Here is a 27500-nt window from a genome sequence, read left to right on the forward strand (position 1 = left end):
CAAAGAGAGAGACCCTGTCTCAAAAAATAAATAAATAAATAAAATAATAAAAGCAAGATATTTTGTGGCAAAGTTATCTCAGGGTAAACACTGCAGCTGCAAGCACTGCTGGCAAGTATTCTTGGGGCAGATGCTTAACTTTTCAAAAAACTCAAGAGACCTTGATGCTTGTTTTTCACCATACCTTAGACAACTTCCTGCTACCTTGTGTGCACCAGCCAACAACCGTAGACAAATGTACCTATCTTCTACCACTTTTTATCCATGGCGATTTCATAAAAGTTTAAGTATCTGTGACTCACCATAGATGAATTTTAACTTTGGTTCCTAGTGCTTCTCGTTCCCATCCTTCCTTTCATCTACCATTCTCATCTACCAAACTCTTCAGGAGTCAGAATCTCCTGATGAACCTTGTTTTTCCCTTGCTTCTGTGATCTTCACTCTCATGATGGCACAAATCCTTCCCAACCCAATTCATTTCCTCTTTTCCCTATTTCCTACCCCTATTCCTTCTCTGCATGTCCTACTTCCCTGAAGCAGACTCTACATTTACATATATGTCATTTTCAGGACCCTGCAGGCTTCTGCATGAGTATAGTTTCTAATGGAGAAAATTACAACCAAAGGCCAAGGAAGTGGAGGGAGAAACAACTTTATTTTCATCAGAAATTACTAATCTTTATAAATTTGTTTATAGTCATTTGTAAATTATCATCAGAAATAGTGGTGTCTATAAACCACTTTAAGAGACAATTAGGAACTATGATGAGGGCGATAATAAAAGGATAAGTCTTATAAAAAATTAACCTGGATGTTACGCTTGCTCTAAGGTTAAGTCACTTAGTGAAACAGATTCAGTATTATCCAGTGGTTTAACCTTCCTTCTTTTTGTTCCCTTTTTGGTGGTGGCTGTGTTACAAAGAGTAGTGTCTTCTTCCCTGAAGTTAGTACTAGTATGGCAGGTGCCTAGAGGTCAATTATTGGTTTAAAAGAGATTCAGGCTTTTAATTTCTACATGTGCTTCCCAGGAAAGGGGACACTTTCTTTCTCAGCCCTGTGTGAGGACTACGTTAGCCCAGAACGTGTTCTCAGATCACTGGGTGCCCATTCTCAGTTCTAGGAACAGGAAGACCCTGGTTTCCTGGCAGAATTTATGGACCCTACAGCTTTCTCTCCATCAAACTTTAAGTCACAGTAAGATAGCACTCTGGAGTCACAGGCACACCCAGGAGAGGTCAGCATCCTTATGCTGATTCCTGGTCCTAGACATGGGTCTTAAGATCCAGTAGTCAGTAGGTCTGTTGCCAAGTCACGGACTGGCTAGATCTCTCCACAACAGAAGAAAGCTCTAAGGAACACATACATGCTGACCTGAGGAACAAATCTGACAGTTTTCCTACACACTCATAACACATCTCTTCCTTCCTGTGATGAGAGTAGTACTTTCGTGTGTACTCTCTGATGATGGGTGAGGGCAGAGTTTTTAGTGAAGCCTCTCTCACAGTGAGAACACCTGTAAGGCTTTTCACCAGTGTGGGTTTTTCGGTGGGCACTGAAGTGGGAGCTGTTGTTGAAGCTTTTCCCACACTCTGCACACTTGTATGGGCTCTCCGCAGTGTGGATGCGCCGGTGAGCACTGAACTGGGAACTGTTGTTGAATCTCTTTCCACAGACAATGCACTGGTAAGGCTTCTCCCCCGTATGGGTCCTCTGGTGGACAATGAGGCTGGAGCTCTGGTTGAAGCTTTTCCCACACTGCCCACACTGGTAGGGTCTCTCCCCTGTGTGAGTTCGTAGGTGGGCAGTGAGGTTGGAGCGCTCACTAAAGCCTTTCCCGCACTCACTGCACTTGTGAGGCTTCTCGCCTGTGTGGATTCTCTGATGCCGAACAAGATAAGAACTTCGGCTAAAGGTTTTCCCACATTGTGGACATTGAGATACTTTTTCCAGTTCGAGTGCTGGCTTGTGGGGAGAGTGCACACTCTGAGAGCAGTTTTTCCCACTGAGGATATGTGTACAGGCTTTGTGCCTGGCACAAAAACTCTGGTGACTCATCTTCTCCTGGGATGGGGTTTTCTCCTCACTCTCCCCTGGAGAATTTCTACGTTGCCTTCTTGATGTTGGCTCACTCTCGAAGCCTTTTTGTAGCTCAGAGTGCCAAAAAACTCCTCTGGACTTTCTCTGTAAAGCTTTGTTTATTTCTACTTCCTCTGAATCATCCCATTTTAGATTTTCTTTTTTAATCTCATTCTTGATCTCAAAACCTGGAAAAAAACCCACAGAAATAAAATGGACTATAGAGAAGGAAAACAATGGAATGCAAAGTTATAACTATACTATGTAGAAGAAATATCTAATTGAAATTCTTCATGTGATTAAGTCTCCTGCTAATTAACAGCTTTTTATTTTCTAATTGTAATATTTTTGAGCTCCAAATTATTACAGAAAAATTATGCCCTAAACTCCAACTTTTCTCCTATCTTTTTTCGGATGTTCTGACACAATGACAGACTGAGGCAAGACGTCAAGCTCTATGTCATCTGCCAGTCTGTTTATAGGTGTACCCTCAATTCTTGAATGTTCTAACTTCTGGCAGCAGAACAACAAAAGGCAACCCTGGTCTTGGCCAGCTCAAACAGGAAGAAAGCAAGGTGCTAAGTACCCAGCCAGCACAGGCTCTGGCTGTGAAAGGCAAGACCACGTTACAGGAGGAGGGAGAAGACAGACCTGGTCTGGAGGCCTAACCAGCAGCTTGACAATGCAAAGTAGTGAAACTCCATGGGAAAAGATGACATGAACTTAGTGAAAGAGGTTGGCAAATGCAAAATCAGGGCTCTAAAATGCAAGGGGAATAATCTTTAAACTCCATGAAAACCAAAACTCCTGGCTTGGATAGGGTTACACATCAAGATGATGATGATGCCAGGATCAGTGACAGCTCCCACTCAACTGCTAGACTAATGGCCTCTAAAGTGGACTTTGCCATCCTTTGACTATCAGAGCCAAGGGAGTCTTACCAAGTCTGTTTGGGAACAGCACTGGCAGGTCAAGTTTCCTGACTTCCTGGCCAGGATTCCTGCAGTCCTTTTCATCCCCGTCTGTACCATCCACAGTGCCATCTTCTACCTCCGTGGGCTCCCCGTTCTGGTGATTCAGCTCTCCCGCCTCAATATCACTTCCTTCTTGGCCAGGAACAGCATCACTTGCCATAGGAGGTGCAGAGGCCCAGGAGCTTGAAAGAGCATCCATTTCCTCATAAAAGACACGAGGCTCAGGCACACGGCCTCTCCTCACTTTGCAGCAACTCAACTGTAGGCTTTTGAACTTGGTACGACACTGTTCTGGGGTCCGCAGAAAACCCTGATCCCAGAGTTGTTCCGCCATGGCCCTGTAGATCTGGCTGTTCTGCTGACAGGTCTGGAGTTTTCCATAAAATTGAGAACTACTAAGAATAGCCAGGAGCGTCTTGGTCTCTTCATAGCCCCAGGGCACACCTGTTGCTGGGGGACAAAGAATAGGTCAATCAGATCTGTCAGTTAGATCATGGAGGACTGTACATACTGCAGTGTGAGGTTTTAGCAGCTTAAAAAGTTACATCCCAGGCCGGGTGCGGTGGCTCACACCTGTAATCCCTGCACTTTGGGAGGCCAAGGTGGGCGGATCACAAGGTCAAGAGATCGAGACCATCCTGGCCAACATGATGAAACCCCGTCTCTACTAAAAATACAAAAAAAATTAGCTGGGTGTGGTGCCATGTGCCTGTAGTCCCAGCTACTCAGGAGGCTGAGGAAGAATAATCACCTGAACCCAGGAGGCAGAGGTTACAGTGAGCCGTGATTGTGCCACTGCACTCCAGCCTGACGACAGAGCAAGACTCCATCTCAAAAAAAAAAAAAAGTTACATCCTGGTTTCTCAAACTGTGCCACAACTGGCTATTGTTATTTCTAGGAAGAAATCTCACTGTGGCCTTTTGTCTAAACCATGAAAACTTTTAGTATAATACAAAAGACATTCCCTCCACTGAGAAGGACTTGTAGGGTTATTTACTCAAGCTGCCTTTTAAATGTCTTTAATTATCCTCAGTCCTACTCATTTCTCCTGGAGAGATGGCTGGCAATAAGGGTTGCCTGCCTTGACATTTGTGGGACTTCCTGAAGGTGGCCACATAAGAGGACACAGCAAACAGGTGACGCTCGAGTAAAGCAAAGATTCAGGGGACAGAGGAGCTGGTTGTAAGGATATATCTGCCTGTTCCCTCCCTGATACAGGAATACCTCCTCATCTGGCCCATCTCTTATCTGTTTATATCTCCTGTCATCGTTGTAGATACAAGAAAATGACAGCAGTTAACACAGCAAGGTAAGAATAAGCAGTAAACATCTGAGAAAAGCAGTTTAGGATGACTGGCTACTTAAGAACCCTCACCACACACTCCTGCTGCTCATCTGGGCCAGTTGATGAGGACTGATTTGACTAGAGCTGTCCCAGCAAGTGCATTCCAACATCTGGTTGTGATGCTCTGAAGGGCACCAGCCTCTTCTTGTTACCCCCTCTGCTCCACACTGAGCCACCGTCACCTCATGCCTGGATCACTGCCATAGCCTATCTGGTCTTGCTTCCACTCTGGACCTTTTACAGTCAACTTTCAACCCAGCAGCCAGAGGGAGTCCCCTCCTTTGTTATTCAATTTAACAGTGCCTACAATGCCAGTTTCTAAGAAATATTACATGAACCCTGCCTTCAAGGAGATCATAGTCCTGTAGACGTCTCTCTAGCAAAAAGAGACATGAATAAATGTTTACATAGAGTTAAGTGCCAAATAAAGTGAAATACTCAAAGTGGTCCTTTTAAAACTATTACTCCTCTGCCCAGAACCACACGAGACTCCCCCATTTCACTCAGAATAAAAAAGTCCTTCATGTAGGGCCTCACGATCTTGTATTAGTACTTCTCAAATTATCTATGAAGGACAGGAGTCTTGTGCTTATTTCTTTTGTAAAATACAATAAAAATACAACTGAAAAGTACAGCAATGTTAAATTGTTATAAAAGTTTCTAATTGTTCCCTCTCAGTCTCAGCTGAGACTGAGCACTCATTTGAGCTGGCTTTCTGAGCTCGTTTTCTCATTACTCATGGGTGCACTCTGTGCCAGTGAACTGGCATGCCCACCTCGCTCCAGGCCGTCATTGCGTCTGTCTTACACTCTTCCTCCATGCGGGATATGGCTGCATGGCTCATCCCTCCTCCTTTGGTAAGTCTTTTCTTTTTTTTTTTTTTTTTTTTTTTTGAGATGGAGTCTGGTGCTCTGTCGCCCAGGCTGGAGTGCAGTGGCTGGATCTCAGCTCACTGCAAGCTCCGCCTCCCGGGTTTACACCATTCTCCTGCCTCAGCCTCCCGAGTAGCTGGGACTACAGGCGCCCGCCACCTCGCCTGGCTAGTGTTTTTGTATTTTTTAGTAGAGACGGGATTTCACCGTGTTAGCCAGGATGGTCTCGATCTCCTGACCTCGTGATCCGCCTGTCTCGGCCTCCCAAAGTGCTGGGATTACAAGCTTGAGCCACCGCGCCCGGCCTGGTAAGTCTTTTCAAATGTCATTTTCTCAGTGAGAGTGACCCTGAGGACCCAAACTGAAAACTGCAAACCAGCCTCTGCCCTGGCACTCCCATCACTCTGCTGTTTCTCTCCCATCGTGCTTATCGCCCTCTAACATCTTCTACCGCTTACTGATTATGCTATGGTCTGTCTTTTCCCACAGGGCAGGAATCTTTATCTGTTTGTTCACTGTTGTATTCCTAACGACCTAGAACTAGGTCTGAGATACTATAGGCACTAAGTTAATATTGGTGGAAAGAATGACTTGTCCTTCCACATTCCGTCTCAACTCTTACCTCTAATTTTAAAGGATCCTGAATGGTTGACAAGAAACCAAAAGTGTGTGGGGAATACAAGCCCTCATTCGACAAGCCTAATGTTGTAGAAATTAAAATTACAGGTACCATTACATGAAATATTCAGAATAGTACAATCCATAGAGATAGAATGAAGACTGGTGTCTGCCAGGGGCTTGCAGGGGGAGGATGGGGAGAAATTGCTGGATGGTTGTGGGATTGTACTTTGGAGTGATGGAAAGGTTCTGGAACTGGATGTAGTGGTAATTACACAACACTCTGAATGTGCTAGATGCCAAAGAATTGTTCACTTTACAGTGGTTAATTTTATGTCACGTGAATTTCACCTAATACGTTAAAAATCACAAATACAAAAATATATATCACTTTACTGTATTATCCATATATATTTAGTAATACAAAGCTCAAAAAGACACTATACTCTCCTGCAACTGGACAAAGATAAGGTGCAGCAGAAGCCTGAAGAAGCAAGTAATGGCATATGCTGAAGCCAGGAAACTGGGAGTTCCTGGCAAAGGAGGGGAGGGATGGCAGGGGCAGAGCAGGGAAAAACCACACACCACTGGGGAGGACAACACTGTAGAGTGAGGCAGGGGCAGTGTCACAGGGCCTGCGTTCATGGCCTTGTGTAGTCCCTCCCACCCTGGGCTTGGCCAGGAGAACCCTGCATGTGAAGCAGCAGAGGAGACATCTAGGCCCAGTGAGCTGCAGAGTGTCTGTCCCTGAATCTGGATGGTCAGGGAGGCTGCTCTGAGGAGGAGGCACTTGGCCCAGATGGGACAGAACTGATATGAGAAAGGCAAGAGAGCGGTATGTTTGGCAGAACCTTCCCCAAGTGTCCTGAGATGCTAGGAAAGGGCCTGGAAGGCCTGGGCATAGTAGAATGTCCTAGTTGGGTGGTTTTATTTGTTAATCTCCTCTGCCACTGGAGAAACTCGGGAGTGACTACTGCTACCTGCGTGCATGAGCACACGTTCAGCATGAGCACATCTGCGCTCCTGTTGGCCACCTGTCTGGCTCCAGCTCTGGCCTGCTTGTTCTGACTCTGTCTCGCTATCACTTTTTGCTTCTCCACTCCCTCACCCTTCATCTCCCATGTTCTTGACTGCCTGTCACACATGCTACCCCTTTCTTTTAATTTCTGCCTGTGTCTCTCTTGCCTGCTCTGGTTCCCCATTTACTTCCTCCTTTCCCTCCACCCAACAGTCTCCCCAGTCCCTCTGTCTCCCTTCCTCTCAAGTCCTTTCAGCTTCTCTGAACAACTGAACATATCCACCTGGACCTGGAGGGAAGATGGATCCTTACCCAGCGAGATGTGTCTGTTCTTCCTCTGCATGGCACCCCTGTAGAGGGCCTTTCGTGCAGGGCCTGGGCACATCCATTCTTGCTGACAGAGGGATACAGCTCTGTTGTCACACGTGACTGGTCCCTGTAACAACACTGGAGCTGGCTACCGATAAAATAGCACCACTCTAGCCTGGGGTGAGGGGCAGAGACAGGATCACAGTTGTCAGATCAGGGGCAAGGCAAAGGCAGGGGAGGTCAGCCCCCAGTGGGACAGGTTCTGAGCCATGTGATGATGTCAGAGTGGACAGAATCAGAATAACCCAAGAAGCCCTGTGGACCACACAGCATCCTTCTCATGTCTCTGGAAATGAGGGTTTTGGGGTGAGAGTGGGTATTTAGGAGACAGAAGGCATCAACCACAGCTCACCTGGGACCCAGCTGTCCAGACCACAGCACCTGTCTCCTGGTCGTGGAGACCTGTGTTTTGGGGCAGGTTCCTGGGAGCCTGAGGAGCAAGCCAGGCTGGGGGGAAAAACAGCCGCTATTAGATGGCGGCTTCCACACAACAGCACAAAGCAGAAGCTCTCAAAGTGGGCTCCTGGGCTAGCCGCATCAGCAGCCCCTGGCAACCCATCAGAAATACAAATTCTGGGGCCCCACCTCAGATCTTCTAAATCAGAAATTCTGAAGGTGGGGCCTGGAACTCTCCCACCCTGGATGAGTCTGAGGCAAACTCAAGTTTGAGAACCACTGCCAGAGCCTACGGCCTCTGTGAGTTGAGAAGTTTCTTTCATGAGATTCCTCTTGGCATAAGAGCTTTAATTTTTTTTTCATTTTAAAGAAAAATATACATGTCAGGGAAAAAAGGAGAATCATAGTGGGAAAACAAAAATACCTCCATAGCCCTGCCACCCAAAGATAACCACAGTACTCTTTAAAATACCACAGTGACAGAAACCTTTTATATTTTTCAGACCAAGATAATACATTTTTTCTCAAGTCTCCAACTTCAAGAATTGTACAAATATGACTGTGACATTGCTTAAAAATATAGGAAAAAATTTTAAAACACTGTACAATCCCAGCACTTTGGGAGGCCGAGGCAGGCAGATCACGAGGTCAGGAGATCGAGACCATCCTGGTTAACATGGTGAAATCCCATCTCTACTAAAAATACAAAAAATTAGCCGGGTGTGGTGGCGGGCACCTGTGGTCCCAGCTACTCAGGAGGCTGAGACAGGAGAATGGCATGAACCCGGGAGGCGGAGCTTGCAGTGAGTCGAGATCGCGCCACTGCGCTCCAGCCTGGGCGACAGAGCGAGACTCTGTGTCCAAAAAAAAAAAAAAATTGTACCAATAAAATGAATCATGTTTACTACTTATTAATGGCAACTCAGAGGTATGTGACCCCTGGGGAAGTAACAACACTCCAGATCTGTGAGTGGCCCATGGGCCTGGGAAGCAGAGGGAGCCTAGCCTGGAAGGCAGCGAGTCCTGCTTTTTACTCACAGCCCCTGCTGTCCCAAAGCCTTGGAAATCACACACAGAGAACACAGGTGTTCCCAAGGATTAAAAGGAAATAAATGCTAAGTGGCAAAGTTTATCAAGATGTTAACAAGAGTATTACTTTGCTTAAAAAAAACTTTAATCAGCCGGGCATGGTGGCTCACGCCAGTAATCCCAGCACTTTGGGAGTCTGAGGTGGGCGGATCACCCGAGGTCAGGAGTTTGAGACCAGCCTGTCCAACATAGCGAAACCCTCTCTCTACTAAAAATACAAAAAATTAGCTGGGCATGGTGGCAGGAGTAGGTAATCCCAGCTACTCGGGAGGCTGAGGCAAGAGAATCACTTGAACCCCAGAGGCAGAAGTTGCAGTGAGCTGAGATCATGCCATTACACTCCAGCCTGGGCAACAAGAGCGAAACTCCATCTCAAAAACATAAAATCTCTGAGACAATTTTCTACTTTATCAACACAGTTTGCCAACTTAAACATCATCAAGACACAGTGTTTTTCAGGCTGGGTGTGGTGGCACATGTCTGTTTTCCAGCACTATGGGAGGCTGAGGCAGGAGGACTGCTTGAACCCAGCAGTTTGAGGCAGCAGTGAACTATGATGGCACCACTGCACTCCAGCCTGGGCGACAGTGCAAGACCCTGTCTCATAAAAAAACTTACCTAGCAACCTGTAATGGCAGCTTTCAATTAAACAGAAAAGGCAGCAAGTATCTAGCCAAATTACTTCATGGAAAAAGACATAAAAATATAGACCCTTGGTATATCCACGCAATGGAATATTATTCAGCCATCAAAAGAAACAAAGTACTGACATGCTCAAAACATGAAAAGTGACAAGAAGGCAGACACAAAAGGTCACATAATATATGTGATTCGACTTACATGAAATGTCCAGAACACATAAATCCATGGAGACAGAATGGGGAGCAACTGTTTAATGAGTACAGGATTTCCTTTTCAGGATGATAAAAATGTTTTGACACTAGATAGAGGTGATGGCTGCATAACACTGTGAATGTACTAAGCATAACTGAATTGTTCACTTTGAAATGGTTAATTTTATGTTATGTGACGTTCCCTCAAAACAATTTTTTTTTTTGGTAGAGACAAGATCTTGTTATGTTGCCCAGGCTGGTCTTGAACTCCTAGGCTCAAGCTGCCTCCTGCTCCAGCCTCCCAAAGTGCTGAGGTTACAGGCATGAGCCATCGCACCCAGCTAAGATAATTTTTTTAGGTAAAAAGTTTTCTACGGCCGCGCGTGGTGGCTCATGCCTGTAATACCAGCACTTGGGGAAGCTGAGGGAGGTGGATCACGAGGTCAGGATAACGAGACTATCCTGGCTAACACAATGAAACCCTGTCTCTACTAAAAATACAAAAAATCAGCTGGGCATGCTGGCGGGCGCCTGTAGTCCCATCTACTCAGGAGGCTGAGGCAGGAGAATTGGGTGAACCTGGGAGGCGGAGCTTGCAGTGAGCCGAGATCGTGCCACTGCACTCCAGCTTGGGCAACAGAGCAAGACTCCATCTTAAAAAACACAAAAAGTTTTCTAAAAAAATTAAGACAAGTAAAAACAAAAAATAGAGCTCTGGAAGAAAGGTAAAAATAATAAAAATATATTCTGGAAAAGATTAAGTTGGATGGGGAAGGGGATTTAATGTCTCCAAGTATATGAAGAACTGCTGTGCAGAAGGTGAAGGTAACATGTTCACCTTTAAGGACGCCTGATTCTTTAGTATCAGAACTGTAATAAAAAAGAATTATGCTAACACATAAAGAATCTCTGTTCCTACTTTAAGTGCTATTACCCTCAACTGAAATTTGTAATCTTGCTTTTGGATATGGATATATTTCTCTTTTTTTTTTATTTTGAGGCAGCCCAGGCTGGAATACAATGGTGTGATCTTGGCTCACTGCAACCTCCACCACCTGGGTTCAAGCGATTCTCCTGCCTCAGCCTTCCAAGTAGCTGCGATTACCATGCCTGGCTAATTTTTTGTATTTTTAGTAGAAACTGGGTTTCACAGTGTTAGCAAGACTGGTCTCGAACTCCTGACCTCAGGTGATCCGCCTGTCTGGTCTTCCAAGGTGCTGGGTTTACAGACATGAGCCACCACGCCTGGCCGGTTTTTGGATCTATTTCACAGGCATTTAGTCTGGAACCCTTGAGTGGACCCAGTTCAGACCTTTGTTTCCAGTAAATGATTGTTCCTCACCTGCCTCAGGTGAGGACAGAGGCTTCTGCTTACCTTCTGACTGTTCCCCTGGTCTTTGGTGTGAGCTCTGTGATCCCTTTAAAGTCGGCTCCTCTGGCTGAACCTCCTGTTTCCATTGGGATCTCAGTGATTCTCTGGTTGTTCCCAAAGGGGCCATCTCCTCCATGAGTACTTTCAAGTCCTTCTCAGAATCTGGGACCTGAGAACAGACCCCATCATCCATCACTACAAATTCCTGCCTAAGCTGGACTTTACAACTCCTAGGAGTGGCTTTAAAAAATAATGTGTAACATAAGGAAGCAGAAGAGAAACATCTAGGAGCCACTGTATTGCTGCTGTAATAAAATAAAAATTAATAGAATTAGGTCTTTGAGGGTGCAGTGGTTCACACTTGTAATCCCAGCACTTTGGGAGGCCAAGGCAGGTGGATCATGTGAGGTCAGGAGTTCAAGACCAGCCTGGCAACATGGTGAAACCCCATCTCTACTAAAAATACAAACATTAGCTGGTGTAGTGGTGTGAGCCTGTAACCCCAGCTACTTGGGAGGCTGAGGCAGGAGAATCACTTGAACCCAGGAGGCGGAGGTTGCAGTGATCCAAGATCACGCCACAACACAGCAAGACTCTGTCTCAAAAAAATAAAAGTCTTTGAAGTGGTTAAGATTATTTCTATGACAGCACCTAGTATAGAGCCTGACACACCAGAACTGTTAAAAACTGGTATATATTTGTTAGAAGAATGTCAGCTTTCACTTTAGCATGCCCCCATGACTTCTGCACTAGGCCATTTCCACCCAAATCCAATATCAGTTCTGTCTTCAAAAGAGACCTCCTTTGGTCCTCTCTCTCCACCTCCCGGCTCCATCAGGGTCCAGGACACTTATCTGCTGTCTGTATCCTCTCTACTGCTGGACCCTCCAATCCATTCTCTCTACGTCGAATTCAGTGTGATCTTTTTAAAATCTAGACTCCTATCCCTCCATAGTAACAACACTCTTCAGTGACTTCCCACTGCACACAGAATAAAATCCAAACTCCTCTTCGCAGCCTAAAAGGCCCAGCATGATTCTGCCCTGCTTCCTCCCTTTCTCTCACAGCAATCTTCCCCAGTCTCTCTACTCCAGCCACAAGCCTTCCCTTCCTCTCAAACCTGCCCAGTCCTTTACCACCTTAGGCTCTTGGTATGTGTTATGACCTCTGTCTGGAGTACTCTCCTCCCAACTCTTGGGACAACTGGTTCCTTCTCCTCCTTCAGTGTCACCTCAGAGAGGCCCTGCCTCACCACCTATCTCCCAACACTCCAGTTATCACATCACTCGGCTCATTTCCTTCCAAGCACTCATCTGAAACGATCTTTATAGTTTACTTGTGATTTATGATTGTCTGTTTCCCCCATGGACTGCGGGCTCCAGCAGACCAGGGGCCATGCCTGTCCTGTTCACTGTGAAATCCCCAATATCACAGTCACTTAAAATCAGCTTTTGTCTTTCAGAGCCATCTTCATTCCTTAAGTCCCATGCTTATAACAAACACCCTTAAAGGGAATGAGGAGAGTTACTGAGAGGCAAGTGGGGTCCTAAGAAATTATGTCAACGTCTATTACTACTACCCACCTCCACTTCTTGCTCTCTCCTTCACTTTCATGATAGGTGATATGGTTTTGCTGTGTCCCCACCCAAATCTCATCTTCAATTATAGTTCCCATAATCCCCATGTGTCATTGGAGGGACCCGGTGGGAGGTAATTGAATCTTGAGGGCAGTTTCCCCCATGCTACTCTAGTGATAGTAAGTTCTCATGAGTTCTGATGGTTTCATAAAGGACTTTCCCCTTCACTCAGTTCTCATTCTTCTCTTGCCTGCTGCCATGTGAAGAAGGATGTGTTTGCTTCCCCTTCTGGCATGACTGTGTTTCCTGAGGCCTCGCCAGCCATGCAGAACTGTAAGTCAGTTAAACCTCTTCTCTTTATAAATTATCCAGTCTCAGGTATGTCCTTATAGCAGTGTGAGAACAGACTAATACAATAGGTTTCAAATAGGTGTTTAACCTATACACTCCTGCACTGTTTTATTTTATATTAAGAGTGTGGGCCAGGCACAGTGGCTCACATGTGTATTCCCAACACTTTGGGAGCCTGAGCTCAGAAGGTCAAGACCAGCCTGAGCAACATGGCAAAACCTCATCTGTAATAAAAAAAATTAGTTGGGCATGGTGGTGTGCACCTGTACTCCCAGCTACTTGGGGGGCTGATGCAAGAGGATCACTTGAACCCAGGAGGTTGAGGCTGCAGTGAGCCACATTCATGCCACTGCACTCTAGCCTAAGTAACAGACCAAGACCCTATCAAAAATAAAATAAAGTGTGATTCCGAGAGGGTTAAGGATAAGGAGAGGAGAGAGCATCAGAGTGATGGAAGGGGACCTGGGCTAGGATGACTATTGGCATACTGGCATTCCCACTCTATTTATTTATTTATTTATTTTTTATTTTTATTTTTTTGGCTGTAACTGCATTGCTTTTTATTATTATTATTATTGTCACAGAAGGTGTAAAAGACTTTTTTTTCTTAAGACGATTCTTTTCATTGTTAAAAAACATTTATATTCTGCCAGCCTTCTAGAAGGAAAAATGCACAGCATAGTATTATGTTCCCACTCTATTTATAATAGTTCAATTCTCCAAGCTCTACCTTCATACAAGTGCTACTGCACCTCTCCATTCAATCTTTCTTATGAGTAAGAGTCCCAGTCCCACAGACTTCAGACTGATTTCCTCAACTTTTTCCCTGATGCATCACCATACCAAGCTGCTCTTCCCGTCTCTAAATTAAGTCAAAAGTACTAACTCCTCAATCCTACCAAATTTCATCTACATCCACCTTCACCCATTCCTCTTCCCACAGGCCGTGCACATCCCTACCTCCTCACTGGGAAACACAAGCATATCTGCTGCCTAGGTCCTTCCCATTCCAGCCATGCAGACTCTGGCACCCAGCGAGCTGCTTCCTGCTCTGATCACAGACCCACTCAGGCTGACCAACGTTCCTCTGACCTGTGCCCTCCATTACTCTAGGCCTCTCCCAGACTTACCCGATTTCAATTGCACCAACTCTTCCACAACCAAAGCTGGCGTGTTACTTTTCTCTTCCTGTGCCTTTCCCACCTCCTTGCTCCCAAAAGATACAAGCTGGTTATACTGATCAGATGTCACACCTAGTCCTGACTGTAAGAGGATATTTTATAAATCCATCAGTGTCCCAAACTGAACACTTAATCCCAGCAGCAAGAACCAGGGCAAGGCCTGGCTCTAACATAATTTTGTTGAGTGTATGACGCATGGCACTCTGCCCTCAAAGAAGCTCCTAGCAAGAAACTAGATTTTCGTTCACCAGCATCTCTAGTTTTCCTCCATCCCCTGAGTGATGGATAGTTGTCCTTTCCCTGGCCTTGTTTTGGAGAATTTTTCTGAGTGTTTTTCTACTTTAATTAAGGACTTCAAACATTACTAAATATATGAATGTCCAACAGCTGTATCCACAGATGAGAAATTCTTCCCATACTATAAGGGCACAGGACCAATCCAAGATAGCCAAGACCTTCTGTGGGCAGCAGAGGGCTACTGTGTGTTTCTCAACCAAGCACCTCTCCTGTAACTGGATTCCTCAACTTCTTCATAACCCAAACCACAAAGTTCTGACTTCCTTTTCTCACCTGTTGTCCAGCTCTCTGTACATCCTCAACCAGAGCCACAGCTTCCTCCCCGTTTTCTGGATGCTGCTCCCTCACCCAGGTCTGGATCTCCTCTGGCAAGATAGTCAGAAACTGCTCCAAAACCAGCAGCTCCAGGATTTCCTCTTTCGAGTGCGTCTTCGGCTTCAGCCACTGACAACAGAGTTCCCAGAGTTTGCTAAAAGCTTCATGGGGGCCAGTTACTTCCTGGTAGCAAAACTGCCTGAAGCGCTGACGGGAGGCCTCTGAGTCAGGGCTGTTACCCTGGAGGGCTGATTTCTGGCCCTGTGTGGGTTCCTTGTTTGAGGATGGATGTGCCTCGGGACTCTTTGCTGCAGCCATCATTTGCTTCAATGAACTGGCTGACTCTGGTTGCCACTTCTACCCTGGAGATCAGAGTCCATCTCTTCCCACATCACTGGGAAGCCATGTTCTCCTGCAAGGAATGTCTTTCTGTAATCCGTGGGACAGGAGAGTGTCAGACATGTACAGAGACTCACAGCTGAAAATAAGGGCTCAACTTTCAAGGATGTCTGAAGAGGATGGAAAAAGACAATATAAACCTATCACATTCCTTCACTCTGGTTCTTGTGATTTACTTTCTATCCCTTTTCTTTACTCCCTCCACAAATCTACACCAATGATCCAAAACACTAGAAATATTGAAACTGTCTTTGCAAAAACTGTTAACAGTGAGAAGATTATGACACTAAAAGAGATAGGATCTAACCAACTCCATCCTGCTTTTAACCTCCAAACTTCCCTTGGTCATTCCTGGGCGTGAGCCAAGCTAGCTTTGGGTGAAATTTAGTTTATAGTTTGAATGATAATAACCCTTCCCAAAAACTAAACTCCTTTGTAAAACTAATTAAAGACCACCAGGTTAGGAGGATGAGAGGGGCCTGAATTCTGCTAAGATGTAGGCATAATGAAATGATTATCCAGAGGTCACAAGATTTGCAACTTCCCCAATTAAATAACATCACTATTGTAGAACCCAAGATTGGTCTTTTGAGATGTCGTTTCAGGCCTCTGCTTTCTGACAACCAGATGGCTCCACCCAGACTAGGGACTCCTCTGTGGCTCCCACCCAAAATCGCACTCAGCACACAGGAGCCATTTTCCACAGCCCTATGAGTGCGTCCCCAACCAGTCAGCATTCCCTGTTCCCTACCCAACTGCCTGCCAAACTCTAGCCTCTGAATTTCTGGGGAGGCTGACTTGAGTAATAAAACTTGTCTCCCATTTAGCTGGTTCTATGCGTGTTAAATTCTTTCTCTATTGCAATTCCCCTGTCTTGACAAATTGGCTTTATCTAGGCAGTGGCAAGATGAACCCACTGGGCAGTTACAGTACCAAAAAATAGTTTTCTCCCAGCCAAGATTCTGTGTCTGCTAACAAGTTACTCAAACTGTTCCTGACGATGTAGTTCACCTGTTCCTTCCCTTCTTCCTTCAGATACCTAAGTCTTTTTTCCTGTCCTTCCCTATCCTCAAGAAGCCTGGACTCATGTTCCCAATTGCTACCCTCTCCTCAGGGGAGCACTAGTGTGTGTGTGCTTCTTAATGAACTTCTTCATCACTATTATTCCACACACACACAACGTCGATAAGTGACTGTTTGGGTTTGCTGTATGTTTTTATTTTCCAGCATTCCCTTCCCACTTCTAGTAGCAGCATCTTCTTCCTTTGTGAAAAAGTCCCTCTCGACCGGGCGTGGTGGCTCACGCCTGTAATCCCAACACTTTGAGAGACTGAGGTGAGTGGATCACAAGGTCAGGAGATCTAGACCATCCTGGCTAACAAGATGAAACTCCATCTCTACTAAAAATACAAAAAAATTAGCTGGGCATGGTGGCACACACCTGTAGTCCCAGCTACTCAGGAGGCTGAGGCAGGAGAAGTGCTTGAACCCGGGAGGCAGATGTTGCAGTGAGCCGAGATCTCGCCATTGCACTCCAGCCTGGGCAACAAGAGCGAGACTGTCTCATAAATACATAAATAAATAAATAAATAAATATTGGTTCTAGTGGGGATATTAATTACAATACCTGCCTCCCCAGAAGTGGGCATATGACACACAGCTAGGCCTATTAAAATTCTTTTCTCAAATTTTACGTGAGAAGTAGGGAAAGCTCTTAATTTTCTGGGAATTGCTAAATTGGGCAAATGTAAGATCAGAGTTGTTTGCAACTATGTCCCACTCTGTACTCCACTCTTCCATCACAGGAGCCTGTTCACAAGAGGACAACATACTTGAGTCTTGAAAACATGTTTGGATCTCCAAGGCCAGTTTATGCAAGGCAATATTTTATTTTTTTGAGAGTTAATTTTAAAAAGTTTTATATAATTTAAAATTAAACAATAACTTTTAAAAATTATTTATTTATTTATTTTTTTATCTTTAGAGATGGAGTCTCACTCTGTTGCCCAGGCTGGTCTCAAACTCCTCAACTCAAGCAATCTTCCCACTTCAACCTCCCAAAGTGTTAGGATTACAAGCATAAGCCACCATGCCCGACCTTAAAAATAATTTTAAATAGAGGCTAACTTTTGTATTTTTTGTAGAGATGGGGTTTCACTATGTTGCCCAGGCTGGTCTCAAACTCCTGTGCTCAAATGATCCTCCCACCTTGGCCTCCCAAAGTGCTGGGATTACAGGTATATGAGCCACTGCACCAGTGAAGGCAGCCTTTTTTTCATTAGTTTGTGTTGGTTTTTAACTACTTAAAACACAGATTAAAGCAGATCATAATTCACATTTTCTACAGGAGCTGATACACCCTCACCACGAACCAGCATGCACAACAATATGAATACATGCAGGACTACTGAGCTGTACACTTAAAAATAGTTAAGATGGTAAATGTTTTTTAAAAATTAAAGAAAATTTTTTATATTTTAAAAATGGATTTGGGTTCCCTTTTCTCAAAGAACTTGAACTGCCTTCACTTAAATTCTCTTTACATTTCAGTGCTTCTAGAGATAGAGAAATCAAGGGCATTATTATTGTTAGCACTGCTTTTTAGCCAAAAAGAAACTGAGAGCGATGAAGTATCTTGCCTAAAGCATCACACAGCAGAGCTCTAGGCAGCAAGGCCAGGACTAGAACCTGCACCCCTTGCCTTCATTATGTTCATCCTGTACCTTACCTGGCTGAAGAATAATTTAATAAATGCTCTTCTAACTTCATGCAGAAGGCGGAGCCTGCACCCCTCTGGACCCTTTTTGACCCCTTACATCCCACTCATCGTTAAATTTTAAAATGCTGTTCTCTGAAAATTTTACTTCACTCTAGCGATGGCCCAAACACTGGGAAAAAAACGCAGCATGAGGATGGGGAGCCAAGTGGATAGGTTTTTCACTTAGTAACTATTTATTGAGTACTCAGAACGCACTCGGTGCCAGGGTCAGGCACTATGGATGAGTAGGGAGTGGGCGGAGACAAGGACGAGATAAGCAGGGTCAAGGCCAGGGGGTCCCGGGGCGCCGGCGCTTAGGCTCGGGGTGATCCGCGCGGTGGGAGCGGGGCACGGTGACCGCGGCGCGTCTGGGGAAGCCCGGCCTGAGGGAGGCCGCCTGTCCCACGGAGACGCCCATGGGAGCCGGACCCAAACGCCTCGGAGAAGGCTCTCAGCGGGGAAGGACTCCTCGGCCGTCGCAGGGCCCAGCCGCTAGTCCCGCCGGCCGCAAGAAAGCGGAGCACTCACCGGATACCAGTACTCGGGACTCCACAAACTCCCTCAGCCTCCGGGCCGGAAGTCAGGGGCGCGATTCGCTCTGCCCTCTACGCACGCCCCTGCGCAGGCCCGCAAGTCGAGCTGCCGGACTGCAGCTCCCGGGATGCACTGCGACTATATTGACAGAGGCGGCAGCCAATAGACGGTAGAAGATGCCCTTGACAGGAGGCGGGCCCTCTCGGTAGTTCCTCAGCAGCCAGTGGGCGTCTCCGCGGCGAGTGGAATCGACCCCGCCCCCAGCCCGTGCTCGCAGGTGCCGGGTTCCAAGTCCCGCGGTCCCCGGTTCCCAGAGAGGTGAGTCGGCTGCAGGTGGGTGCGGGGCGCCGGGCTGCTCGGGGTAGCGGTGTCGCAGTCGCCAGTCCGAGCTCGCACCAGCCGTGGAGTTCAGCTGCGCACCGGGTTGCGGCAGCTTCGCCAGGCCTGGGGCTGGCTGGGCCGCGGGGCCGCCCTGGAGGCCGGAGCCACCGGGCCTGCGGCGCCTGGGCAGCGAGCAGCCGCTTCGCTCGCGTGCAGGAGGCTGTTCGCTACCTCACACCCCCGGCCGGCGCTGTGGCCTTGTTCAGCTCTACCGTTTAACACCCGGCGACATGCGCCAGGTCGGTTGCTGCCGTCATGCGGGAGAGTTCGGGCAAGCTGCCTGTGACAGCTTGAACTTTTCCTAGGGATTCCGCTCCACCCGCCGATTAGAGCGTATTGCTCATTAAACCCGAGACCTGTGTGCTTGCTACTGAAGTAAAAGAAGTATTTTTTTCCTCAGAGTCCTTTTAGGACGTTATGACTTTTCTCCTTTGCAAGACTTCAAAAAACTGACAGGAAGATAAAACTCTTCCCACTGCCAGGAACCGCGTTGTCTTGAGTTTGGCTAGTAAAGGCTAGCAAGTGAGGCCTTGTCTCTGCATCCTGTTCTCCCTAACATCCTCAGAGAACCTTCGTTTTTGAGTCTTTCTAGTATTCAGAGACTTATCCAGGGTCATGATCCCAAAGGCTTAACCCGTTTACAAGGAGAGAGTTGTCTCCTGACCCCCAAAATGGCAGCTAAAATGGAGATAACTTTAAGCTCCAACAACGAAGCTTCCTCCAAGCAAGAGAGACACATAATAGCCAAACTAGAAGAGAAACGGGAGCCTACTCTGCAAAAAAACTGCCCCGATCCTGAACTCTGCCGCCAGAGCTTCAGACGCTTTTGTTATCAAGAGGTGTCTGGACCCCAGGAAGCACTCTCCCAGCTCCGACAGCTCTGCCGTCAGTGGCTGCAACCCGAGCTGCACACCAAGGAGCAGATTTTGGAGCTTCTGGTGATGGAGCAGTTCCTGACCATCCTGCCCCCAGATATCCAGGCTCGGGTCAGGCATCGATGTCCAATGAGCAGCAAGGAGATTGTGACCCTCGTGGAAGATTTTCACAGAGCATCCAAGAAACCAAAGCAGTGGGTAAGGAGGGTCCTTTCCCATCATCCTGGGGATTTCTTTTTCATCTAGGTAATGTTTGGTATCTGGGTATCTCCCTATGTAAGGACTGAGTCTCAGAAGTGGACTGGATGGCTTCAGAAGTTGCTTCCAGCCTCTGTCTGGGAACCTATCCTGAGTTGTTAACAGGTTTTTAGAAAATCCAACTACTGACACCCCGTGAGGCAACCAAGGACCAAGGTTCTTGCCATTCCTTTATGCACCTTATGTCACCAGAAGTAAAAATTGTAAGGTTCTTGAATCCCTTCTGTCAGCTCTTCCCACACCCATCTTAGTTTTCCTACAAGCAGAATTCTTAGCAGGCAGGGTCACCCTGTTTGGTAGCAGTTGGACTTTGAGGAACTTCATGTCATTGGAAGTTCTAGCTTATTGTCTTTTTTTTTTTTTTTTTTTTTTTTTTTTGAGATGGAGTCTTGCTGTGTTGCCCTGGCTGGAGTGCAGTGGTGCCATCTCAGCCCACTGCAACCTCTGCCCCCGCCCCCGCCCCCGCCGGGTTCAAGTGATTCTCAGGTCTCAGCCTCCTGAGTAGCTGGGATTACAGGCACCTGCCACCATGCCTGGCTAATTTTTGTATATTTTAGTAGAGAGGGTTTTCACCATGTTGGCCAAGCTAGTCTCGAACTCCTGACCTCAAGTGATCCACCTGCATTGGCCTGTCAAAGTGTTGGGATTACAGGTGTGAGCCACGACACCTGGCCTAGCTTATTGTCTTTGATTTTTTTTTGAGACTGGGTCTCACTGTGTTGCTGAGGCTGGAGTGCAGTGGTGCGATCTCTGCTCGCTGCAGCCTCCACATCCAGCTCAAGTGTTCCTCACACCTCAGCCTCTCAAGTAGTTGGGACTGCAGGTACATGCCACCATGCATGGCTAATTTTTGTACTTTTGTAGAGACAGGGTTTCTCCACATTGCCCAGGCTCTTGGGCTCAGGCAATCCACCTGTCTTGACCTCCCAAAGTGCTGGGATTATAGGAGTGAGCCCCACAGTGCCTGACTAGCTTGTTGTCTTTGGATCAGGAAGTTACAGTTTAACTGGCCAGGGTTGCCATTGCTGGCCACTCTCCTCCCCGAAGTCAGACCCCAGTCAGGATCTAGGCAAGAAGCAAACAGCAGGTACTTCGGAAAACAGAACTTGTTAGGGAATGAGGGTAGGGTAGTCCTCTTAGATCCCTACTACTACTGGAATCTCCTTACCAGGAAAGCCTTTGGTAGAACAATGCATTAGATAAGAAGAGTTTTTAACAGCCTCTCACCATACTGCTTCCTGTTCCTATAGGGCCTATTTCCAGCAGAAGTAGGTGGGGTGGGGTGGGGTATGTAGAGTGGGCATCTGATGGTCCAGTGTCGTGACTGACCCTGATATTTGTGCCAGCAGCTACCCTGATAACTTTGACTCTGGCGCTTGAGAAAGGCCCAAGCTTTAGGGGATGCCACTCGGCTGACTTGTAGCATCCTCATTCCTGTCATTCTTCACATCCTTCCCTTTACTTCTTTTGAGGGTTTCAGTGGTTTCTATGAAAGTTGACCTCTAGATGGTTATCAGCAATTCCCAAGGTAAACAGGTCATTATACAACAGTGAGAGATCAAGCTTCCCTCAGTCCTGATGGATGGAATTAATGGATCGGGCTTGTTCCTAGGTGGCCGTTTGTATGCAGGGGCAAAAGGTGCTCTTGGAGAAAACTGGATCTCAGCTTGGAGAACAGGAACTGCCAGACTTTCAACCGCAGACTCCTCGGAGAGATCTCAGGGAGAGCTCTCCAGCAGAGCCTTCCCAGGCGGAGGCTTATGACCGGCTGAGCCCCCATCATTGGGAGAAATCCCCACTCCTCCAAGAACCAGCCCCCAAATTGGCTGGGACAGGTAAACACTCTGCCTTTTCTCTCCCTCTCATCAGCCCTTTATCTCCATCAGTGTATCTCATGGTTCTGCAAAGGCATAGACCACATGTGTGTGTTTTTTAAAATGTTGTATATAATAGTAGATGATTATTCACTAAACAAATTTCACTAATTAGAATGGTGGTGATACTACAAATAAGTATGTTTTTGTCATTTTCTGTTAATGAATATTTGACAATCCAGTGCATAACAGGGTTGTACCTACTTTTCTGTCCCTTTCGGAACTTCTTATAGAAAAGACAGATCCAAATATGGCCACAGATGAACTTCCATGCAAGCTATGGCTGAGTTTCATTGCTTAAAATGCTCCTCTGTTTAGAAAGGGCCTGGTAGAAAAAATAACTCACCCCATATCATATATCTTTGTCCTCCTCTGTGATGTTGCTTGTACTTTAAATCCTCAAATCTATTTCCCTTTCTCTGGTGTGATATTTGTGTAACTGCTGGCCTTGTTCTACACAGTCCTGTGATCTCTAAGCCTGAATGACAGTGACATTTTGGCCAAGCCTGGTGATGTGAATACAAGATACAATGAGCACGTTAGAGAGGAGAGTTACAAGAAGACACAAATCCTTATTTTCTTAACATTTGCTACATTCAATGAGGTACTTTGTGTTTTAGGCTGTTCAGGCTGCTAATATAGAATGCTAGAGACTAGGTAGTTTATAAACAACAGGAGTTTATTTCTCATAGTTCTAGAGGCTGGGAAGTCTTGAGTACAAGGTGCCAGCATGGTTGGGTTCCAGTGAGGCTCCTCTTCCAAGTCACAGACTGCCTACTTCTCAGTCCTCATGTGGCAGAAGTGGAAGACAGGCTCCCGTGGGGCTCTTTCATGAAGGCATTAATCCCATTCCAGTGAGGGCAGCACCCTCGTGACGTAATCACCTCCCAAAGCCCCCACGTCCTAACACTATTACCTTGGGAGTTAGAATTTCATATGAATTTGGGGGAACATAAACATTCAGCCCCTGGCAACCACAGTCTACTTTTGTCTCTAGACTTGCTTATTCTGAATATTTTATATAAATGGAATCACACAGGCTGGGCACAGTGGCTCACGCCTGTAATCCCAGCACTTTGGGAGGCCGAGGCAGGTGGATTGCTTAGGCTCAGGAGTTCGAGACCAGCCTGGGCAACATGGTGAAATCCTGTCTGTACAAAAAATACAAAAATTAGCAGGGCATGGTGCTGCACACCTGTAATCCCAGCTTCTTGGGGGAGCTGAGGCAGGAGGATCACTTGAACCTGGGAAGTCGAGGCTGCAGTGAACTGAGATCGTGTCACTGCACTCCAGCCTGTGTAACAAAGTAAGACCCTGTCTCAAAAATAAATAAATAAATAAATAAATTGAATCACACAATATGTGGTCTTTCGTGTGTGGCTTCTTTCACTGAGCATGTTTTCAAGTTTTATCCATGCTATAGCATGAATCAGTGCTTCGTTCCTTTTCTGTGGCTGAATAATAGGCATTGTATGGATATATTACATGTTGGTTTTCTGTTCATGTTGGTTCATCTGTTCATAGACTTTTGGGTTGTCTCCACTTTTTGGTTATTATGAAGAATGCTGCTATAAATGTGTGTGTTTTTGTGTAGACATGTTTTCATTTCTCTTGAGTATATACCTAGGAGTGGAATTACCATATGCTAGGTCATATGGTAATTCTATCTTTGACTTATGAGGAACTACCAGACTGTTTTCCAAAGCAGCTGTACCATTTTACATCCCCACCAATACTGTGTGAGGATTCCGATTTCTCCATGTTCTTGCTAGCACTTGTTATTGTCTTCTATCCATCCTATTAGGTTGAGAAATTTTGATTTGAAGTTTTGATTTACATTTCCCTGGTGACTAATGGTGTCGAACATCTTTTCATGTGCTTATTATCCAATTACATATCTTGTTTGGAAAAATGTCTGTTCAGATCCTTTGCTCATTTTTAAATCAGGTTATTTGTCTTCATTTTTTATAAGAGTCCTTTATATGTTCTAGATACTAGACCCTTAAGTGTAATTTGCAAATCTTTTCTCTCATTCTGTGGGTTGTCTCACTTTCTTGATAGTGTCCTTTGAAGCACACGTTTTTCATTTTGCTACAGTGTAATTTATCTATTTTTTTCTTTCTTTATGCTTTAGTGTCATGTGTAAAATACCACTGCCTAATCCAAGGGCACAAATATGTACAGCTATGTTTTCTTCAAAGAGACAGAGATTTACTTCTTACTTTTAGGTATTTGGTCCATTTTAAGTTAATTTTTCCTCCATACATAAAGAAACAAGTCAACTTTTATATAGGATTTGAGGTAGGGGTCTGTCTTAATCTGATCAGGCTGTTACAACAAATTGCCTTAGACTAGGTAATTTATAAACAACAGAAATTTATTGCTCACAGTTCCTGGATGCTGGGAAGTTCAATATCAGCGTGCCAGCAGATTTGGTATCTGGCGAGGTCCCATTCCTCATAAATGGTAGTCTCTTGAATTTCTTTTATAAGGACACTAATCCCATTTATGAAGACCCTGCCCTCATAACCTAATCACCTCCCAGATGCCCCACCTCCCAAGACCACTGCACGGAGGACTGTCAATACATGTGTGTCAGGGGACGGGGGAATAAACATTCAGACCATAGCAGAGTCCAGCTTCATTCTCTTGTATGTGGAAATCCAGCAGTCCTAGTATCATTTATGAAAAAGACTCTTCTTTTCCCATTGAATTGTCTTGTCAAAAAGCAATTGACCCTGATTGTATAGGCTGATTATTTACATTTGAATTTAAATGAATTAAAATTAAATAAAATTTAAAATTAAGTTCCTTAGTCACAGTAGTCACATTTCAAGTACCCAGTAGCCACATAGTCACATGTGGCTAGTGGTTGCCATATTGAACAGCATGCATGTACCTGTGCATGCACGTGCACACACATGCATTTTCCACATCACAAGGGATCCTTCTCCAGATCCTGTGACTTCCCGCAGGCCATTCCCGCTCATCTCCATCCAGACCGTCAGTCCTTCTGTAATTAGGATACACGGCGAAACCCATATTCCAGTTTCTGAACTCATATACTTCAAATTTGTAATGAAAGAAAACATCACAGTCTCTGAACTTACTATCTTTTGAAGAGAAAGTGGTTGTCAATTAGTGTTTACGAAGTGAGGGGTATTTGTCGAAATAGCTCAGGCACCAGACTACAGCAGTAAAATTTACAATGTTGAGATTTCACCTCTCTTCCTTCTTTCATTCATTGGTCGATACCCAGTTCTGATGGGTTTGCTTTTCCCTGTTCTTCCTTTCCTAAACCTTTCCCTAAAGGGAGAAAGGAAGAAGGAGGTTGGAGAACTTGGTTCCTAAATTTAATATAAATCACAATCACCCCAGGAGCCTGCTAACTGTGCAGATTATCAGGCCCAACCCCCAGAGATTCTGACCCAGCAGCTTTGGGGGAAGGGTGAAGAGCCTGTTTGTTTAACAAGTGCCCCAGATGATTCTAATGCAAGTTGCCAATGGAGGGCCACCCTTTGAGAAACTTTCAGAGTATTTCATAACTCTTGCTGAAGTTATTTCTTCCAAGTGCAGAAAATGAAGCATTTTCTTTCTAATTATAGAGGCCCCCAGAATGAGAAGTGACAACAAGGAAAATCCACAACAGGAAGGGGCTAAAGGAGCAAAGCCATGTGCAGTGTCAGCTGGCAGATCCAAAGGGAATGGTCTGCAGAGTCCTGAACCGAGAGGGGCAAATATGAGTGAACCTCGGTTATCACGGAGGCAGGTCAGCCCCCCAAATGCTCAAAAGCCATTTGCTCACTACCAGAGACATTGCAGGGTGGAATACATCAGCAGCCCCCTAAAAAGCCACCCACTGAGAGAGCTGAAGAAAAGCAAAGGAGGTAAACGGAGCCTGAGCAACCGTTTGCAACATCTTGGTCACCAGCCCAACCGCTCAGCAAAGAAACCCTACAAATGCGATGACTGTGGGAAAAGCTTCACATGGAATTCAGAGCTGAAGAGACACAAGAGAGTCCACACAGGAGAGAGACCCTACACGTGCGGAGAATGTGGAAACTGCTTTGGGCGGCAGTCAACCCTGAAGCTGCACCAGAGGATCCACACTGGAGAGAAGCCATACCAGTGTGGCCAGTGTGGGAAAAGCTTTCGCCAGAGCTCAAACCTTCACCAGCATCACAGGCTCCACCATGGGGATTGAAAGGAGCACTCCATGCTTTAGATTCACAAGGAAGGTGTTTGTGTTTCTCCTCCCCCTTACTTGCATGTAAATCACAAAGACTGTGTGACTTACAAGGAAAGCAAGAGGCCCATGAGGAATGATGATGCACATTTTGCTGTGAGGAGGCCCAGAAAAGGCCAACCAGGGCCCAACCATGCATGATGACACGGTGAAGAGATGGCAGTTCTAGGTATTGGGGCAAAGGGAACTTAAGTCTCTGCAGAGAGCAAGGAGTAACTACTGAGAGAGAATCAGGACAATCCTGCAGGTGGCCTGCTTATTGTTAAATCGTCCTTCTGTTGCTTTATCCTCTAAAATATGTTAAGGGATAAATTCTATATATAGTTATGCATTTGCTGTCATACCAGACAATTTTTTATCATGCACACGCTTCTTTAATAAAGATGAGTGATCTACCAGAATTTCAAGGCAAAGTTCATTGGAAAATAGATCTCTCATATTCTTTCTGTAATTACTAGCTGTTTATAGCAAAGGATGAATTAAATGAGAATATGCATGTTTGTGTGAGAAGAGTTTCCAAGTAATTAGATGCTGCTTTTACAAAAAGAAAAGAAAATTACATTTGAGGGATCTTTTTTGTATCAAAGCATCTTTTATTTTTATTTTTTGAGACAGGGTCTTGCTATGTTGCCCAGGCTGGTCTCAAACTCCTGGACTCAAGCAATGCTCCTGCCTTGGCATCCCAAAGTGCTGGGATTACAAGTGTGAACCACCGTGCCTGTTCTCAAAGCACCTTTGATTGAGGGAAACAAAAACAAAAACAAAAACCAAACCAAAACAAAACAAAAAACATCTATACAGTTGCTGCAATCCCAGCCTAACACATAAGGAAAAGCTACAGTGAGAAGCAAGTGGCGGGCAAAGAATACTAAGGAGATATAAGAGGGAATTCTTCCTACTCTCCTTTCTCACTTAGCCCATTAGCTTTAAGAATAACAAAATGCTGTGAGGGTACAGTGGCTCACACATGTAATCCTAACACTTTGAGAGGCTGAGGCAGGATGACTGAGCTCAGGAGTTTGAGACCAGGCTGAGCAATGTAGCTAAACCCTGATCTACAAAAAATACAAAAATAAGCCAGGCATGATGGTGCATCCCTATAATCCCAGCTACTCTGAAGGCTGAGGCAAAAGTATCGTTTGAGCCCAGGAGTTAGAGGCTGCAGTGAGCTATGACTGCACCACTCCACTCTAGCTTGGATGACAGAGTGAGACTCTGTCTCAGGAAAAAAAAAAAAAAAAAAAGCAAAAGGATTGGGGTAATGAAAATATTCTAAGACTGGATTACGGTGATGGTTGCACAACTCAGTAAATTTACTAAAATCATTGAAATGGGCTAATTTTATGATACGTAAGTTGTAACTCAACAGCATATTTTTAAGTGACAAAATATATTTGTATAAAATGAATCCTGGAACTAAGCCTGAGAGATCAGCTAATGCCACCTCCTCGTTTTCTCAAAGTGGAAATTAAAATGCAAATCAGTATATAA

General features: G+C 45.5%; 2 protein-coding genes across 11 annotated transcripts; one reads left to right on the forward strand and one right to left on the reverse strand.

Moving 5' to 3' along the window:
• Positions 1-636: 636 nt before the first annotated feature.
• On the reverse strand, positions 637-18490 carry ZSCAN32 (zinc finger and SCAN domain containing 32). 9 transcript variants are annotated; one of them, XM_023225746.1, is made up of 7 exons: positions 18370-18490; positions 14643-15193; positions 10967-11132; positions 7626-7720; positions 7217-7340; positions 3018-3500; positions 637-2264 (listed from the first exon to the last, which is right to left on the reverse strand). In XM_023225746.1, the coding sequence occupies exons 2-7, from the start codon at positions 15003-15005 to the stop codon at positions 1405-1407; spliced, it is 2091 nt and encodes a 696-aa protein (XP_023081514.1). In that variant the 5' UTR covers positions 15006-15193; positions 18370-18490; the 3' UTR covers positions 637-1404. The 9 variants fall into 9 exon arrangements, with proteins under 9 accessions (XP_023081514.1, XP_023081519.1, XP_023081517.1 ...); XM_023225751.2 differs by having other exon boundaries at positions 7217-7388; positions 18370-18424; XM_023225747.1 differs by having other exon boundaries at positions 1405-2264; positions 14643-15096; positions 18370-18481.
• An 18-nt stretch (positions 18491-18508) lies between these two features.
• On the forward strand, positions 18509-26410 carry ZNF174 (zinc finger protein 174). Of its 2 annotated transcripts, XM_023225743.1 has the most exons (4): positions 18576-18693; positions 19157-19829; positions 21502-21724; positions 25369-26410. In XM_023225743.1, the coding sequence occupies exons 2-4, from the start codon at positions 19428-19430 to the stop codon at positions 25965-25967; spliced, it is 1224 nt and encodes a 407-aa protein (XP_023081511.1). In that variant the 5' UTR covers positions 18576-18693; positions 19157-19427; the 3' UTR covers positions 25968-26410. The 2 variants fall into 2 exon arrangements, with proteins under 2 accessions (XP_023081512.1, XP_023081511.1); XM_023225744.2 differs by lacking the exon at positions 25369-26410 and adding an exon at positions 21982-22120 and having other exon boundaries at positions 18509-19829; positions 21502-21721.
• The last annotated feature ends 1090 nt before the right edge of the window (positions 26411-27500 follow it).

The sequence above is a fragment of the Piliocolobus tephrosceles genome, chromosome 17 (assembly GCF_002776525.5).
Source record: "Piliocolobus tephrosceles isolate RC106 chromosome 17, ASM277652v3, whole genome shotgun sequence".
Taxonomy (NCBI): Eukaryota; Metazoa; Chordata; class Mammalia; order Primates; family Cercopithecidae; genus Piliocolobus; species Piliocolobus tephrosceles.

Excerpts from the sequence above, each read along its gene's own strand:
- ZNF174 (XM_023225743.1), top strand. The coding sequence starts at position 19,428 with ATGGCAGCTAAAATGGAGATAACTTTAAGCTCCAACAACGAAGCTTCC. Across the intron at positions 19,830-21,501 it reads CCAAGAAACCAAAGCAGTGG|GTGGCCGTTTGTATGCAGGG; the intron begins GTAAGGAGGGTC and ends GCTTGTTCCTAG. Across the intron at positions 21,725-25,368 it reads CCCCAAATTGGCTGGGACAG|AGGCCCCCAGAATGAGAAGT; the intron begins GTAAACACTCTG and ends TTCTAATTATAG.
- ZSCAN32 (XM_023225746.1), bottom strand. The coding sequence starts at position 15,005 with ATGATGGCTGCAGCAAAGAGTCCCGAGGCACATCCATCCTCAAACAAG. Across the intron at positions 11,133-14,642 it reads TACAGAGAGCTGGACAACAG|GTCCCAGATTCTGAGAAGGA; the intron begins GTGAGAAAAGGA and ends GTCTGTTCTCAG. Across the intron at positions 7,721-10,966 it reads ACCAGGGGAACAGTCAGAAG|CCTGGCTTGCTCCTCAGGCT; the intron begins GTAAGCAGAAGC and ends TTTTCCCCCCAG.